General features: G+C 45.2%; 1 protein-coding gene across 5 annotated transcripts in view; it reads left to right on the top strand.

The window, feature by feature from the left end:
- The window catches only part of KMT2E (lysine methyltransferase 2E (inactive)), a 209,506-nt gene that overhangs the window by 5,750 nt on the left and 189,000 nt on the right, over positions 1-14,756 (top strand). For all 5 annotated transcript variants that reach the window (XM_075345177.1, XM_075345175.1, XM_075345176.1 and 2 more), the window contains exon 2: positions 13,712-13,896. In XM_075345177.1, the coding sequence (XP_075201292.1) occupies positions 13,826-13,896 (71 nt within the window). In that variant the 5' untranslated portion in view covers positions 13,712-13,825. The remainder of the gene's footprint in view (positions 1-13,711; positions 13,897-14,756) is intronic.

Here is a 14,756-nt window from a genome sequence, read left to right as displayed (position 1 = left end):
GCGGGCGGGCGCTCAGCTGAACGTTCGGCCACCGAGAGACAAAATAAAGTTTGTGAATTAAAAAAAAAAGAGCATGCGTAGTGAAATCCTACGGATTGCGCTGCTCAAAAAATCGTTACATGCTGCGTTTCTTTCGCCCAACGCAGCGTCAAAATAACGACGCTGCGTCGTCCAGCGCATGTAATGCTGACACTTGCGTTACAGTGCGTCGTCCATGCGAGTCTATGGAGAATAGCGCAGTGTGTTAACGGACTGCACTAGTCTCCATAGTGACGGACTCCGCTGAACGCAAGTGTGAAAGTACCCTAATGCAAGTCTATGAGAAGAAAAACGGATCCAGCGGCATCAGTCACCAGATCCGTTTTTTTCAAAATTCGACAAATTGTGACTGATGGCAAAAAACTGATGTGTGAAAGGGGCCCAAACGGTTTCTGACAGTTTGTGCAGAAATTCTTTGGTTATATAGGTAACTGGTCTCAGATGATCTTGGTGGTGAAGATGCTGGACGTTGAGGCCCTGGGCTGGTGTGGTTACACTTGGTCTGTGGTTGTGAAACCAATATGTACATCCAAATTCTCTGACACACCTTTGGAGACGGCTTATGGTAGAGAAATGAACATTCAATTCACGGGTAAGAGCTTTGGTGGACATTCCTGCGATCAGCATGCCAATTACACACTCCCTCAAAATTTGCGACATCTGTGGCATTGTGCAGTAAGATAAAACTGCACAGTTTACAGTGGCCTTTTATTGTGGCCAGCCTAAGGCACACCTGTGCAATATTCATATTGTATAATCACCATCTTGATATGACACACCTGGGAGGTGGATGGATTATCTTATCAAAGGAAAAGTGCTCACTAAATGTACCGTCACACTAAGCGACGCTCCAGCGATCCCACCAGCAACCTGACCTGGCAGGGATCGCTGGAACGTCGCTACACGGGTTGCTGGTGAGCTGTCACACAGGCAGATCTCACCAGTGATCAGCCAGCAGCGACGCGTGGAAGCGATGCTGCGCCTGGTAACTAAGGTAAATATAGGGGAACCAACCCATATATACCTTGGTTACCAGCGCACACCGCTTAGCGCTGGCTCCCTGCACACCTAGCCACAGTACACATCGGGTTAATTACCCGATGTGTACTCTGCTATGTGTGCAGGGAGCTGGCTTCTGCGGACGCTGGTAACCACGGTAAACATCGGGTAACCAAGAAGCCCTTACCTTGGTTACCCGATATTTACCTTCGTTACCAGCGTCCGCCGCTCTCACGCTCCCTGTTCCCTGCACTCCTAGCCGCAGTACACATCGGGTTAATCACCCGATGTGAACTCCAGCTACGTGTGGAGAGAGCAGGGAGCCGGCACTGACAGCTGAGAGCGGCGGTCGCTGGTAACGGAGGTAAATATCGGGTAACCAAGGTAAGGGCTTCTTGGTTACCCGATATTTACATTGGTTACCAGTGTCCGCAGAAGCCGGCTCCTGCTCACTGCACATTTAGTTGTTGCTCTGTCGCTGTCACACACAGCGATGTGCGCTTCACAGCGGGAGAGCAACAACTAAAAAATGGTCCAGGACATTCAGCAACAACCAACGACCTCACAGCAGGGGCCAGGTTGTTGCTGGATGTCACACAGCGACATCACTAGCAACATCGCTGCTACTTCACAAAAGTCGTGCCTCGGCAGTGATGTTGCTTAGTGTGACGTGGCCTTAATGCTGGAGTCACACTTGCAGGTGACCCGCGTGACGATGGCATTGTACTGGCCGGTGGCTCACTTGACAGGAGCATGTCAGCTGCATAGAAATGCATGAAGCTGACGCGCTCCTGTCAGGGGACTGCAATGCGATCTTTGCATGAATTACACGCAATTGTGACTTCAGCCTAACACTCATTTAGGCCTCATTCACACGTCCGTGCAAAACACACGTTTTGCATGGTACGTGGTGTAGGTGCGTATGTGTCCATGTGTGTTTGTTCAGCATGAGCGGTCGGTGTGCCAGCCGTGTGACATCTGCTTAGTACACCGACAGCATGAATTCTTATACTTACCTGTCCATGGTGCTGCTGTTTCCTGCGCTGCCGCTTCCGGCCCGAGGTGCAGTAAATATGCAATGAGCATAATGAGCGGGGGTCGGAAGCAAGTGACAGCAGCAGCAGAGACCGCAGCGCTGGAGAAGGTGAGTGTACAAATTCACTTTATTTCACAAACGTTTCCTGCGGGATGTGTCACGGATCATGTCCGTGTGACACCAGTGCTGCCGGAGAAAAACTGACATGTTTACGTGTGACAGTACATGAATTATTATTTATCATCATAGCGCCATTTATTCCATGGTGCTTTAGATGTGAGAAAGAGGTATACATAATAAAAACAAGTACAATAATCATGAACAATACAAGGCAAAGACTAGCACGGGAGAGAGGAGCCTGTCCGCGAGGGCTTAGATTTTGCTAATCCCATGACATCTGTATGCTGTCCATTTTATATTTTGTTTTATTTGAACCATTGGTCAGAGAAACAAAAAAACCAAACCTGTCATAATTTGCCAAATTAAATTTGGACAATGAAAAACACTGAATGCACATTTTTCTGAAAACCTTATGTGAATTAGTTATGATCACCATTTTAAATGGTGGGGAGTTTTTTTTTTCACCTGGTGGGGAGTTTTGATATAATTTTATTTATTTATTTTTTTTTTTTAAGCTGCCTTCCATTTTCCAATGCCTTGAATAGCATACATACCAATTTTCAGCCAATCCTGTCCACTGGGTCAGTCTGCACACGGCTCCAAACACCTTAGGTTATTTTATGGCCAATTTGTACTTATTTTCCCCACTGTGTGTGTTTAAAGCCATGGATTGATTTAAAATTATAAACAAAGGCATACCGTGCAGATCAGTGGAGGCTGTTCTGGAGTTTTGTGCTGACTCCAAAAGCTGTGTCTGCCAAGTTTTGGAGCTGCATGCATGTGCTGTCTGTTCTGCAGCGTTGTAGGTCTTGAGTGGTATCCACCATAAGGCCCTGCGCGCACTAGAAAAAGGAATCAGTAAGGCTCGGTAAGATTTCCGCACCTGCGGGAAAATACCGCACCGAAATCCACATCCAAATCCGCATGCGCTTGTTGCAGATTTTGTGCGGATTTGTTGCGGCTTGGGTGCGGAAATGCAGCCAGCGTCGGACTGGCTACTGGAGGAAACTCCAGTAATACCAGGCCTGGCCGCGGTTACCTACACTGAACTCCGGAGCTTCCACCTGAGCTCCGGAGTGTAGCCAAGACTAAACTGCGAGCGCCGAGTGATTGATTCCCCGGCAATTGCCGTTTAGTTCAGGCCGGGCTGATCTCCGGAGCTCAGGTGACAGTTCCGGAGTGCAGCCCGGCCTCTCTACAGCTGTCACCTGAACTCTGGAGATCAGCCCGGCCTGAACTAAACTGCAATCGCTGGGGAATCAATCACTCGGCGCTCGCAGTTTAGTCTAGGCTGCACTCCGGAGCTCAGGTGACAGCTCCAGAGTTCAGTGCAGGTAACCGCGGCTAGGCCTGGTACTGCGGAAAAGAATTGATATGAAATAGTTTTTGCTGCGGGAATCCCGCAGCAAAACATGCAGCTGTCAAAATTCGCCTAGTGCGCACAGCATTTTTTTTTTCCCCATAGGATTTGCTGGTGAATCACTGCAGAGATGTTATGAACATTTTCTGCAGCGAAACATGCAGCTAATCCGCGGGAAATTCCGTCTAGTGCGCACAAGGCCTAAGGCGAGTTTGACTGTTTTGTTTATTTGTCGTAAATCCATGGCTTTAAAAAACAAAAAACACTTTTGTGACACCTAGGAGCGACCTTAAACGATCGCAAAAGAGTTAAAAAATCGTTGGTCTGTAACACGTCGTTCATTTACCAAAAATCGGTCTGGTCAGTAGCGAGGTTGTTCGTCGTTCCTGCGGCACCACACATCGCTATGTGTGACACCGCAGGAACGACGAACATCTCCTTACCTCCGGCCACCGGCAATGAGGAAGGAAGGAGGTGGGCGGCATGTTCCGGCCGCTCATCTCCTCCCCTCCTCTGCTATTGGGCGGCCGCTTAGTGACGTCGCTATGACGCTGAACGCACCTCTCCCTTGAAGGAGGGATTGTTCGGCAGTCACAGCGACGTCGCTGAAAAGGTATGTGCTTGTAACGCTGCCGTAGCGATAATGTTCGCTACGGCAGCGATCACCAAATGTCGCACGAATGACGGGGGCGGGTGCTATCGCGCAAGCTATTGCTGGCGATGTCGCAGCGTGTAAAGCACCCTTAAGACCGTGTAATGCGATCGAAACGCGTCGCTAGTCTATTTCTCCCCCCCCCCTGTATAGGGGCTGTCTGTACCCACTTTATACAATTTGTGCACATGAAATAAACCACATGGAAATTTTCATTGAAGTGTGCCTTCCTTTCTGCGCTGGATTTAACTTCACAAATAAAACACTTCAGCCCATTATCGGGCACTCATTGGCTGCAGTACTCATGTGACATAACAATGTACGGGAGACCTGACATCGACATCACTGGAGTGGCAGCGGTGTTGGTGAGTATCTGAGTTTGTCTTATTTTAAACTGGGCAAATAGTGAAACAAAACATTGCTACAAGGGGAGACTAATCTTCTATTGTTTTCACAACTTGCTTGACTTGCTTGTTCTGTGTGCAGGTTTTGAATACATTTTTCTCCAGTGCGGAGCTTCATTTACCTGTTAGGCTATATGCAGCTGTAGCAGTCACGTTGTGGTGTATCACCACGACAACTGCAAAATCATGGTGGTCTCACAGGAGTTGCAGAAAAGAGACATAACTCCTACGTCTGAATAAACCCTTATCCTAAAACTATAGATAGTTATGGGCACACGGCATAAGATTGCAAAATAAGTCTCCACAGTACACACTAGCAGGTAATGATGGTGAATGAGGTTGTGTTGAGATCCAGCAGGATTGGTTTTTGGCTGACTCTAGGGTGTCAGTCTTGTCAACCACATTCACTATCATCTCCTATGATGTGGACCTGTGACATTGCTATCTTATGTCTTATGGCCACAAGTCACCTTGTAGCTTTAGCCTAAGGCTATGTGCCCATGGGGACAGTGTCCTGCGGATATATCCGCAGGACATTCCGCAGGAGCTCCCAGGAAACCGCACCACAACTTTTGTCTGTTTCCATGCTGCGGAATGTCCTGCAGATATGGTGCGGGCATTCTGCATTGAGGATACAGTACCATGGCTTCGGCACTGCATCCTCAATGCAGAACAAGTGCTGCAGCGATCGGGGCGTTCATATTACTTACCTCCATCATGCAGCACCTCGCTTTCCGGCGGCCGGGTCACTCTGTCATAGTCTGCTGCACTGTGCTGGAGAAGGTGGGCGGGCCTGAACTAGCTCCAGCTGTCACATGACCGGAGCTTGTGCAGGCCCCGCCCACCTCTTCCTTCCTGTACCTGGATCCACCGCGCTGCTGTACACCGGACGGAGAAAGTGACTCTGGTGTCTGCTATCAAGGCAGGTAAGTATGGGACCCTGCGGAGAAATCCGTAGAAATAATTGACATGCTGCTGATTTTTTCCGCAGGGAAATCCACATTATTTTCGCTGCGGAAAAATCCCCAGCGTGGGCACAGCAGTTCCCAAATGCCATAGAAATGGCTGGGGAGTAGCTGTGCTGCAGATTTTTGAAAAATCCGCGCATTTTCCGTAGCGTGGGCACATAGCCTAAAGCCTCTCACACATTAAATGTCTCCCATAAATGTCCCATTCTTCCATACACAGGAGCACTCGGCTCTACCTAGATGTCATATTTCCATGGCAGTGGCTTACTGAACTAAAGGATCGGCCATTAGAAATGTCAGCGATGACCTCTGCTGAAGAATGACGGTATTTTGTTTTTTTTTCCTGTCAGATTCTGTATGAAATAGGAGGTATATTTCGGTACAGTACAGATGTTTGAGTACCCTATTCTCTGCATAACTCAGACGGTGTGATGTCACCATTAGGGAGAATAATCTAAAGTGTGTCTGTTTTGATTGGTTAATGAATTTGCTTAACCGTTCTGTGCACTGTAAGTCAATGCTGATACTAAAACCACCTTGCTTTATTTCGTACTGCAACATCCGATTATACAAGTTTACCCAATGGAGGTGCTCACTAAGCTGCAGAGATTGAGTTGTGCTATACCAAGTGAAAAGTGATGGAGTACATGTCTTGCAAATGTTGACAAGTTGGATGTTACAACCAGAGTGAGTTTTATGTGGCCTGATGTTTTAAAACGATAAACATTACATGACAGGACCCTCGTCATATCCTGTGGTTTCTGAGAAGATCTGATGAGTTTGTCATTTTTCTGCGTCTGTTTAGTGAAGCGTTGACCTGTTTAAGGATTGATTGCCGCTTGCTGCCCTTCTGTGTCTAATGATCAGCTCAAGTCCTATAGTCAGGATGATGTTCAAACAGGACACCGTGATTATGCTGTCTAGCAATCTGTCATCTACCAGGTCTTCCCTTATGGGAAAACTCTACCATGTTGCACACAATTGTTGTAACTGGGATTGTATTTTGTTAGCCCTACATTTTCTGTTTGTGTAGTGTTGTATGGATCGCAACCCTATGGGCCTGATACATAAAAGCTTTTACACCACACTGGTGTAAAAAGCTCTGAAAACTTTCACAATCCTGGCTCAACTTTAGGCTACCCTAAAATTTAGCAACTTTTAGCATTCTCACCCATTTTCACCTAGTGCTAATAAAGTGAGCTGGGGGCGTGATGACCGCCTTCTGGGGTTCATTTTGCTAGAATTGGTGAGAACACCTATCCTACCTGTTACAGCAGTTGTCGCCATTTTTCAAGACCTGTAACGTTTTCATTTTTTGGCCAATGGAGCCACGTGATGGCTTATTTTTTGTGGGGCGAAACAACTTTTTAATTAATATCTTTCAGGATAGTTAAGACATTTCAATCGCTTGTTACAGCATTTTATTTATTTACCTATTTATTTTGGGTATTTCAGCAACATAATTTTATCATTCTTGAATTTTTTGTTTTCACTGATCGTGTTAATTTTTAAACTTTGAGCGGATACCATGTTCGTTTTTTAAATATCTTTATTTTTAATGGAGCAGAGGAGAGGTTATTTGAATGTTTGTGTTTTCTTAAATTTTTTTTTGTTTTTTATACTTTAATAACCTGCTATCGCCTGATCACTTGTGATATATAAAGCAATGCCATAGTATTGTATATAGCAGAAATCCGTCTCTTTTGAAGCCCAGCCACAGGCATGGCTTCAGAGGAGCGCTGCTGTGACATGCATGGATTTCAGTAGACCCCCAGCCGTCATAGCAACCCATCGGCGACCCACAGTCACGTCATGGGTGCACTGACGGGTGCTTAAAATGGCACTCACCTAATCCGGCGCTCTTTAAATGAATTTAACAACTTAAGAATTGTGGTTAGCGCTCTGCTCCTCTTGCGATTTGTTAGCGGCAGGTCCTGGCTGTAACACACAGCCATTACATGCCCAGTATGGGAAGAGCTCACCCTGTGAGCCAGCACCATACATTGTACAGTGGATGTGGTGAAAGAGTTAAAACAAAAAGATCTGGCATTGATATTGAAGTCCCTATATTTTTTCCCCTAATACATGTGATGGTTGTCTGGTCACACTAAAGCAGAGTACAAACTTCCGTATTTCACAGTCGTTTAGATCTCCCAAACTGACGGAGTTTCCTGACCTGAATTTGTAACCTCATAGGATACATAGAGCATTTATGTCTGTGTACAAATCGTGAAATATGCCTGTCTTAATCAAGCGTAAGGTTTTTATATTATGCAATGTAAAATTCTCTTAGGAAAATATCTGTGTAGAATTATTATGTAGCTAAATGAAAAAATGTAAAAAAAATTTCCCATCTCAATTGTTTTTATCTGTTAAAGTGAGAATTATAGCCAAACAGCTCAAAATGTGTTAAAATAAATTTCTGGCATTTCAAAAACTATCAGTGACCAATATAGCCTCCCATCTTATGAATAACAGGCCTTCTACCCATGGAGTCAGTCAATTTCCTAATTAGTTGACAATATACTTTTTGGGCAGCACCAACAACAGTCTCAGACTTGTATGGAGGCAGGTCACAAACTGTATAAGGCTGACCAGAGCGATGTAGGTAACAGATGAAGACGGTGGAGTGTGAGTAGAAGACTAGGGGACGGGGGCTTAGATTTAAAGCCCCACTCCAGCATTTATTTATTTTTTCCCAGCACCGGAGTGGTGCTTTAAATGCAAGTCCCCTGTCATATACTTGCAATCCAGCGGCTTCTGTGCATTTTGGCCACGTAGCGCCATAGCTCTAAACACCGTGTACTTCTGGCCACTCCAGGGATGTTGTAGTTCTGGAATATGACAGGCCTGTATGATAATGTGTTCCTGATCACTTTGTTTGAGTCTTAAATCTTTGGCAATTAATGTTTGTCTTTATTTCTCAACACGTTTGTTTGCCACCCTGTTGACTATTTGCAACAAAACTTTTAATAGTTCTTTGATCACTCCTTAAGCTCCAACCTCCATGTTTATTTGTATTCCTCCCCCCCCCCCCCATGCGGTGAAGGATAAAATTTGTCTTTTATAAGAGAAAGTGATATTCGGGTGGGTCCAACCCCTGCTCTCCCTATTTGTAATATTTGATGTGTGCAAAATCCTCTGAGTATATTTGGGTTGCAGCAACACGTCACTTTCGCTTCCCTTTCCAGCTTGTAAGAATTGACAGGTTGAAATCCATTATAAGCCGGAGACGGTGAAATAATTTCACATCATACAGACTGAAGTGTAGGGGCATAATAGTTGGGGAATGTACACATTATTTTAAAATTTGTGTGAATTCGCTTAGTGGTTTTTTTTTGTTGTTTTTTTTTGCCTCCCCATGGACTTATGCATTTAGTTTGGGGCACTTTCCAAGTGGAAGACGCCAAAAAAGGTTTAGGTCACTTTTTAACGTTTTCACATCTTTTCAATGCTGAAACTGTTAAGACAGAGCATATGTACTTACGTTGAAAATCCATAAGAGAACATCTATATACCGTATTTTTCGGACTATAAGACGCATTTTTCCCCCCAAATATTGGGGGAAAGTGGGGGGTGCGTCTTATAGTCTGAATGTGGCTGCGGGGAATGAGGGTGCTGAGGTGGAGCGCGTCATCTGTGGCATGAGCAGGCTGTACCAGCCTGCCGTGACCACATGCGCCCGCTCATTTCATATGCATGCCCATCCTCCTGCACATCATCCCTCAGTGCTGAGGCCAACGCTGACAGGTGGGCGGGATGATGGGCGGGGGTGCACGCATAGTAAAGAGCCGGCCCGCATGATCACCCCTGGCAACTCTTTGGGACCCAGCAATTGTATTCCAAGGTTGAGATTGTTTAAGGATCTTTGACTTCACAGTTATGTGACATGATGCAATTAAGAGACCTTTGATTACAAGAGTCTAAAATAACTGAACAGGAGACATCCTGTTATGCAGAACTGTCCTTAGGCTATGATGTGCGCACTGGAAAATGGAATTTTCTCAAGAAAATTCCGCAGGCATTGAAAGATTACCGCAGTAAAAAAACGCGGCAAACCGCACCCGAAAACCGCATGCGGTTTACTGCGGTATTGCTGCGGTTTTGCCGCGTGCGGGTTGGTACATGTGCTTTATTGCATTCAATGCAATAAAGCACATTGAAAAAAAAAAAAATCATTTCCTTCTGAGATAGATAGTAGATAGATAGATAAATAGACAGAAGAATAGACAGAAGGATAGACAGAGGACTGATCGCTGCAGTTCTCCCGAGCGGTAATGTGTGTTCACATTACCGGCCGTGGGAAATGCCCTGTGGTTACCTCTGCTGTCTCGCTGCGAGCCTGCATTCAGCGCTGTGAGAGTGTCAGTCGCGCCTGGATGTAAGCAGCGCGGACCTGTGGATTACGTCGGGGGTTAATAAGCGGGTGAACAAGGCTTTTTGTGTTTTATTTAAAATAAAGGATTTTTCGGGGGGTGTGTTTTTTCACTTTACTTACGGGTTGATCATGTCAGCTGTCACATAGACGCTGCCATGATCAAGCCTGGACTTAGTGGCGCCACAATTAACTCCTTATTACCTGGATCGCCACTGCATCACGGCATCTAGAAGAGCCGGGGACACTCCGGTACTGCCACATAATACATGCGACAGTCCCGGGGCAGCTGCGGTTGATTTTCTCGGCTGCGGGAGGGGGGAGGGAGGCGGGGGACATTTAACCCTGCCCCTCGCCCTCCCCAGCCTGAGAATACCGGGCCACCGCTGAGTGTTTACCTCGGCTGGACGGTAAATATACAGAGGAGCCCACATGTTTTTTTTTTTTTTTCTATATTTCCGTTTGCTTTCTATGTGTATTCTATATGTCTGTGTTCTATGTCTGTGATGTGTGTTTACTCTGCTCCGCTTCCTGTCATAATGACATCACTTCCCTGCAAAACCGCAGACAGGCGATGTACATTACCGGAGGTAAAACCGTGAAATACCGGAGGGAATAACACAGGAAAACGCAATGAACCGCACAGAATTTGCTGCCTGCGTTATTCCCTGCGGGATTTCACGATTACATTGCAGTCAATGGAGTGAAATCCCGCAGCGACGTGCGGAAAAGAAGTGACATGCAATTGTTTTTGCTGCGGGAATCCCGCAGCAAAACATGCAGCTGTCAAAATCCGCATAGTGCGCACAGCATTTTTTTTTCCCATAGGTTTTGCTGTTGATTCACTGCAGAGATGTTATGAACATTTTCTGCAGCAAAACCGCAGGAAATCTGCGGCAAAAACCGGTAAGTGCACACAGGGCCTTAGGGGGAATGGAGAGCAAACTAGGTAACTTCACAGGGCCCCCATTTTCCTCCACGGCCATTTTCTTGAAGTCCGTCGCATCAACCGCTGGCGATTCAGACAAAAAAAGAGAGAGAAAGGTGGTGTGTAACAAATGGGATCACCAACAAGATATTATTCAAAACCAATATATACTATTTTATTGATAGAAAAAAACACCAAAGACATATTAAAAACATTTAAAAACACTCACAAGAGTGAACACAATAGCTGGGGTTGTATATAATGAAACAAGATATCCCCATACCTCCTCCAATTATATATAATATTTGTGATGAAACGTGGACCAAAACATGCAAAACATACTCAATAGTAATGCAAGGAAACACAAAGTGAAACCATGAATAGCAAGTCAAATGCAGAAAGGCATAAATACAATAGAAAAAATGCATTAGATAAATACCATCAAACCGCTGGCGATTCAAAGCAACCCGCTGGTTGATCAATGGCGCACGCAGCTGTGACACCCCACGAGCCCGCAGTATCGCTGACGCTGTACTGCCACACACTGACCCTCCTGAGCTGCTCTACTGCAGTGACACCCCCTCCGAGCCCTCTGTATCGCCGACGTTGCGCCACCACTGTCTGCCCGGTAAGCCATATGCGGTTTGTAAGATGCACCTCCTAATTTTTCCCCCAGTTGTGGGGGGAAAAAAATTTCTTGTTTTCTGTTTTTGTATATTTTCTTTCCTCCTCACCTGTGATCAAGACCCTGTTCACACTTTCTGCCATGAGTTCGGACTGTTCGCCTAGATTCACAGACTGGACTTTAGATTGCAACGACGTGAAACAAATGTAAATTTTAGTAAGTGTCTTTGTTCAGGCAGGCACAGAAACAGTCTGCTACATTTTCTTTGCTTGTCTGAACATAGACTCTTTCAGAAAGAAAAACACAAGCTGCGCTCACTAGAAATCGGTTTCATTGCAGTCTATGGCCTGTCCGGGGTCCATCTGAACACCGTTTTAGGGGAGGATTCAGGCAGTATCATCGGATGCACCACAGAAACTGCAGTGTGAATGGGGTCTGAAATGAATAGCACTCGTGAATTGCACATTTAATGAGGATTATACAGTCATTCTGATATGGATTTCCAAAGTACACCTGTCAAAAGTCACTACACAAAGTATGAAGCCAGCTCTGGCCGAAGCATAGCCTGGTTCACACCAGATGGAAGCCGGCTGTGTTATGTGGCCTTCATCTGCCTGTAATTGCAGTAGGCCAGTGCTAGCTCCGATCGCTGCAGTTATACCAGTTTAATTGCAGCTGTGAATCCTTGGCATTGGTACTTAAATAATGTCATTGCCGGTCACTATCCTTCGTAACAGATGGGTACTATAGTACCCAGGGTCCTGCTGAAGACCTCTATAGCTGCCAAGGACCGCTCTACTGTGGTCACACTATTGTATCCTTATTTATTTTATTAAACTTCATCACTACCCCCTTTTTTTTTTCTTTATGTCCCTATGGTGGGTCCGATGACATTACACTAAATTATTTTATACAAATGCGTGTATGTGAGCAGAAATAACATTTAATTTATCTAGCTATATGCTTGCCTGATCACTTCAACTGAAGCATTCTGTTCTGTGGAGAACTTCGGCCTATATATCAAGAAACCTGTGATAAATTACAACTTTTCCTTAAAGGGTTTGGCGGCACTTTCTCTGGTCAGTGTAGTATTCCCCACAGACTAGTGCCCAGTACTTCTCTCCATACAATGGCTGCCGATGACTGGACCATCAGCCACCTCACAGGGGAAAGCTGCTTTTCTAAGGCTGCTTTCACGCATACGGTAGGTGCAGAGCCGGCCAGTCCGGCTCTAAAACCTATGCAACGGATGCGGCGAAAAAGCCGCATCCTTTGCATAAGTTTTTTAAATGCGGCCCGTCCGGTTTTTGACGCTTGCGGCATGCTACTGAGCATGCGCAGTGGCAAAAACCGCATCCGGCGTCCATAGGCATGCATTGAAAAATGCGCCGCATCGGATAGATGCGGCGCGATGTGGGTTTTTTGCCGCACAAAAAACCGTGCCAGGCAACGTTCCATCCGGCCGCCGCATCGGCTAAATCTGACGCATGCGGCAAAAAACGGACAGAACGCAAGCCCATGTGGCACAATGCGGCACTAATAAAAGTCTATGCAGGAAAAACGCAACCGGCGGCAAAAAAAAAACTGTTGCGTTTTTCCTGCAAAGTGCCGGATTGTGCCGCACAGGAAAAACCGGAGGTGTGAAAGCAGCCTTAGGGAGGAGGCTGATTGTCCGGTCACTGCTACTCCACTGCCAGCCATTATATGGAGAAAAATGCTGTTCACTGTGTGAGGAAAGCTACACTGATAAGAGAAAGTGGCCCATCTCTTTATATATCTGTATTGTATGGATTGTTCTGTATTGTGAGTAAGAGTCTAATAAAACAGTTGCAGAATAGAGGGGCAACTTTTACGTTTCATTGGAATACATGCAATATAAACGGTTTCTGCTGACGGATGCTATGGGGAGCAATTGCGGGTAACTGGTCTTCCTGCGGCTTTTTTCTTTCAATTGTGAATTGCTGTTGCTTATAAAGAATATCTAAAGTTAGCCTATGGAGTGATGTAATCGGTGTTTTGTTGTTTTTTTTTGTTTTCCAATTATGGATCCTAATTGCTGGAACTGCCTACTTCTGACTGTAGGGTGAAAGTAGTTAAGAGACAAATACTTTTTACAGCTGAATGTCATTTGATAAGCATTTGCAGTTCTCCTATAAGGTAATTTTGGTAAGGTACTTAAATGTATTCCTTCCTGCATTCATTTAGGGTTCGTGGATGCACTTAGATGTTTGCAATGAGCACTGTGGCTGGCATGCCCCAGTGTTTTGGATCCCGATGCAGAGGACTCCATAGTAATCGTATTTATCAGAAGCGAACGTCATGAGCATAGTGGTCCCTTTGCGGGTTGCGACAGCAGAAACTCCACACTTGGACATGGCTGCAGGCTCCGAGTAAGTAAAATGTTTTCCCTGAAAATCCAGACTATATGATTTGCTGTTTTTATATGTGCCATATAACCTCCCCTACATTGTGCAATATAAATTCTGGCTAGGATGAAAGACTTGCTAGATTACACTGTCAGAGTATCAAAATTTGAAGAGCACCCTGGCTATGTTGTAATTCCTATTGTACGCTTACAATTTATTTTCAGAAGGGCAGCACCTAATAGGAAACAGCCATAATAAAAAGTGTACTTTTAATGTTCAAATATGCTAATTAGGTGCTCATTGTTACCTTGGTGTGGCCGAGGGGATCTCTGCACCCAACTGCTTGTTTTCCCATTTTTCACCTGCCTCTGTTTTCTCTAAAGCCAGAGCGGTCCGTCAAGGAGGAGAGTCGAGTTAGATAGAATACAAGTAAATGGCACATTGCACTGAACTGCTCGACCACACCAAGGGTGCTTTAAATTGCCTCACTAGCATGTTTGTATGTAGAATGATTACTATCAAATGCTACACTAAGGTCAAGATTTTTATTTTGGGTGTGCCTGCCCTCTACAAGGTGCTGCCAAGGCCGGACTGGGACGAAAATACAGCCTTGGCACACAAACCCCACCAGCCCACATGCTAGAACACCCCCTATTTAAGTGTAATGCAAGGTTCAGCAAATTTTGCGTTACATGACAACTCCCTTAAAGTGTAACTGTTGTTTACATTTTTATTTCATAAATGAATAGTACATGTGAAAATAAACAACATTCTAATATAGCTTTATAAGAATTGATCAGTCATTTTCAAAATTCTCAGTTCTGAGATAAAATCTGTATCCAGTTAAGACTTTCCTATTACTGAGCTAGGAGATGGCAGTTGCT

Source organism: Anomaloglossus baeobatrachus, chromosome 4, assembly GCF_048569485.1.
Source record: "Anomaloglossus baeobatrachus isolate aAnoBae1 chromosome 4, aAnoBae1.hap1, whole genome shotgun sequence".
NCBI lineage: Eukaryota > Metazoa > Chordata > Amphibia > Anura > Aromobatidae > Anomaloglossus > Anomaloglossus baeobatrachus.
Note: the sequence above shows the minus strand (reverse complement) of the source record. Positions and strands in the feature narration are given on the sequence as shown.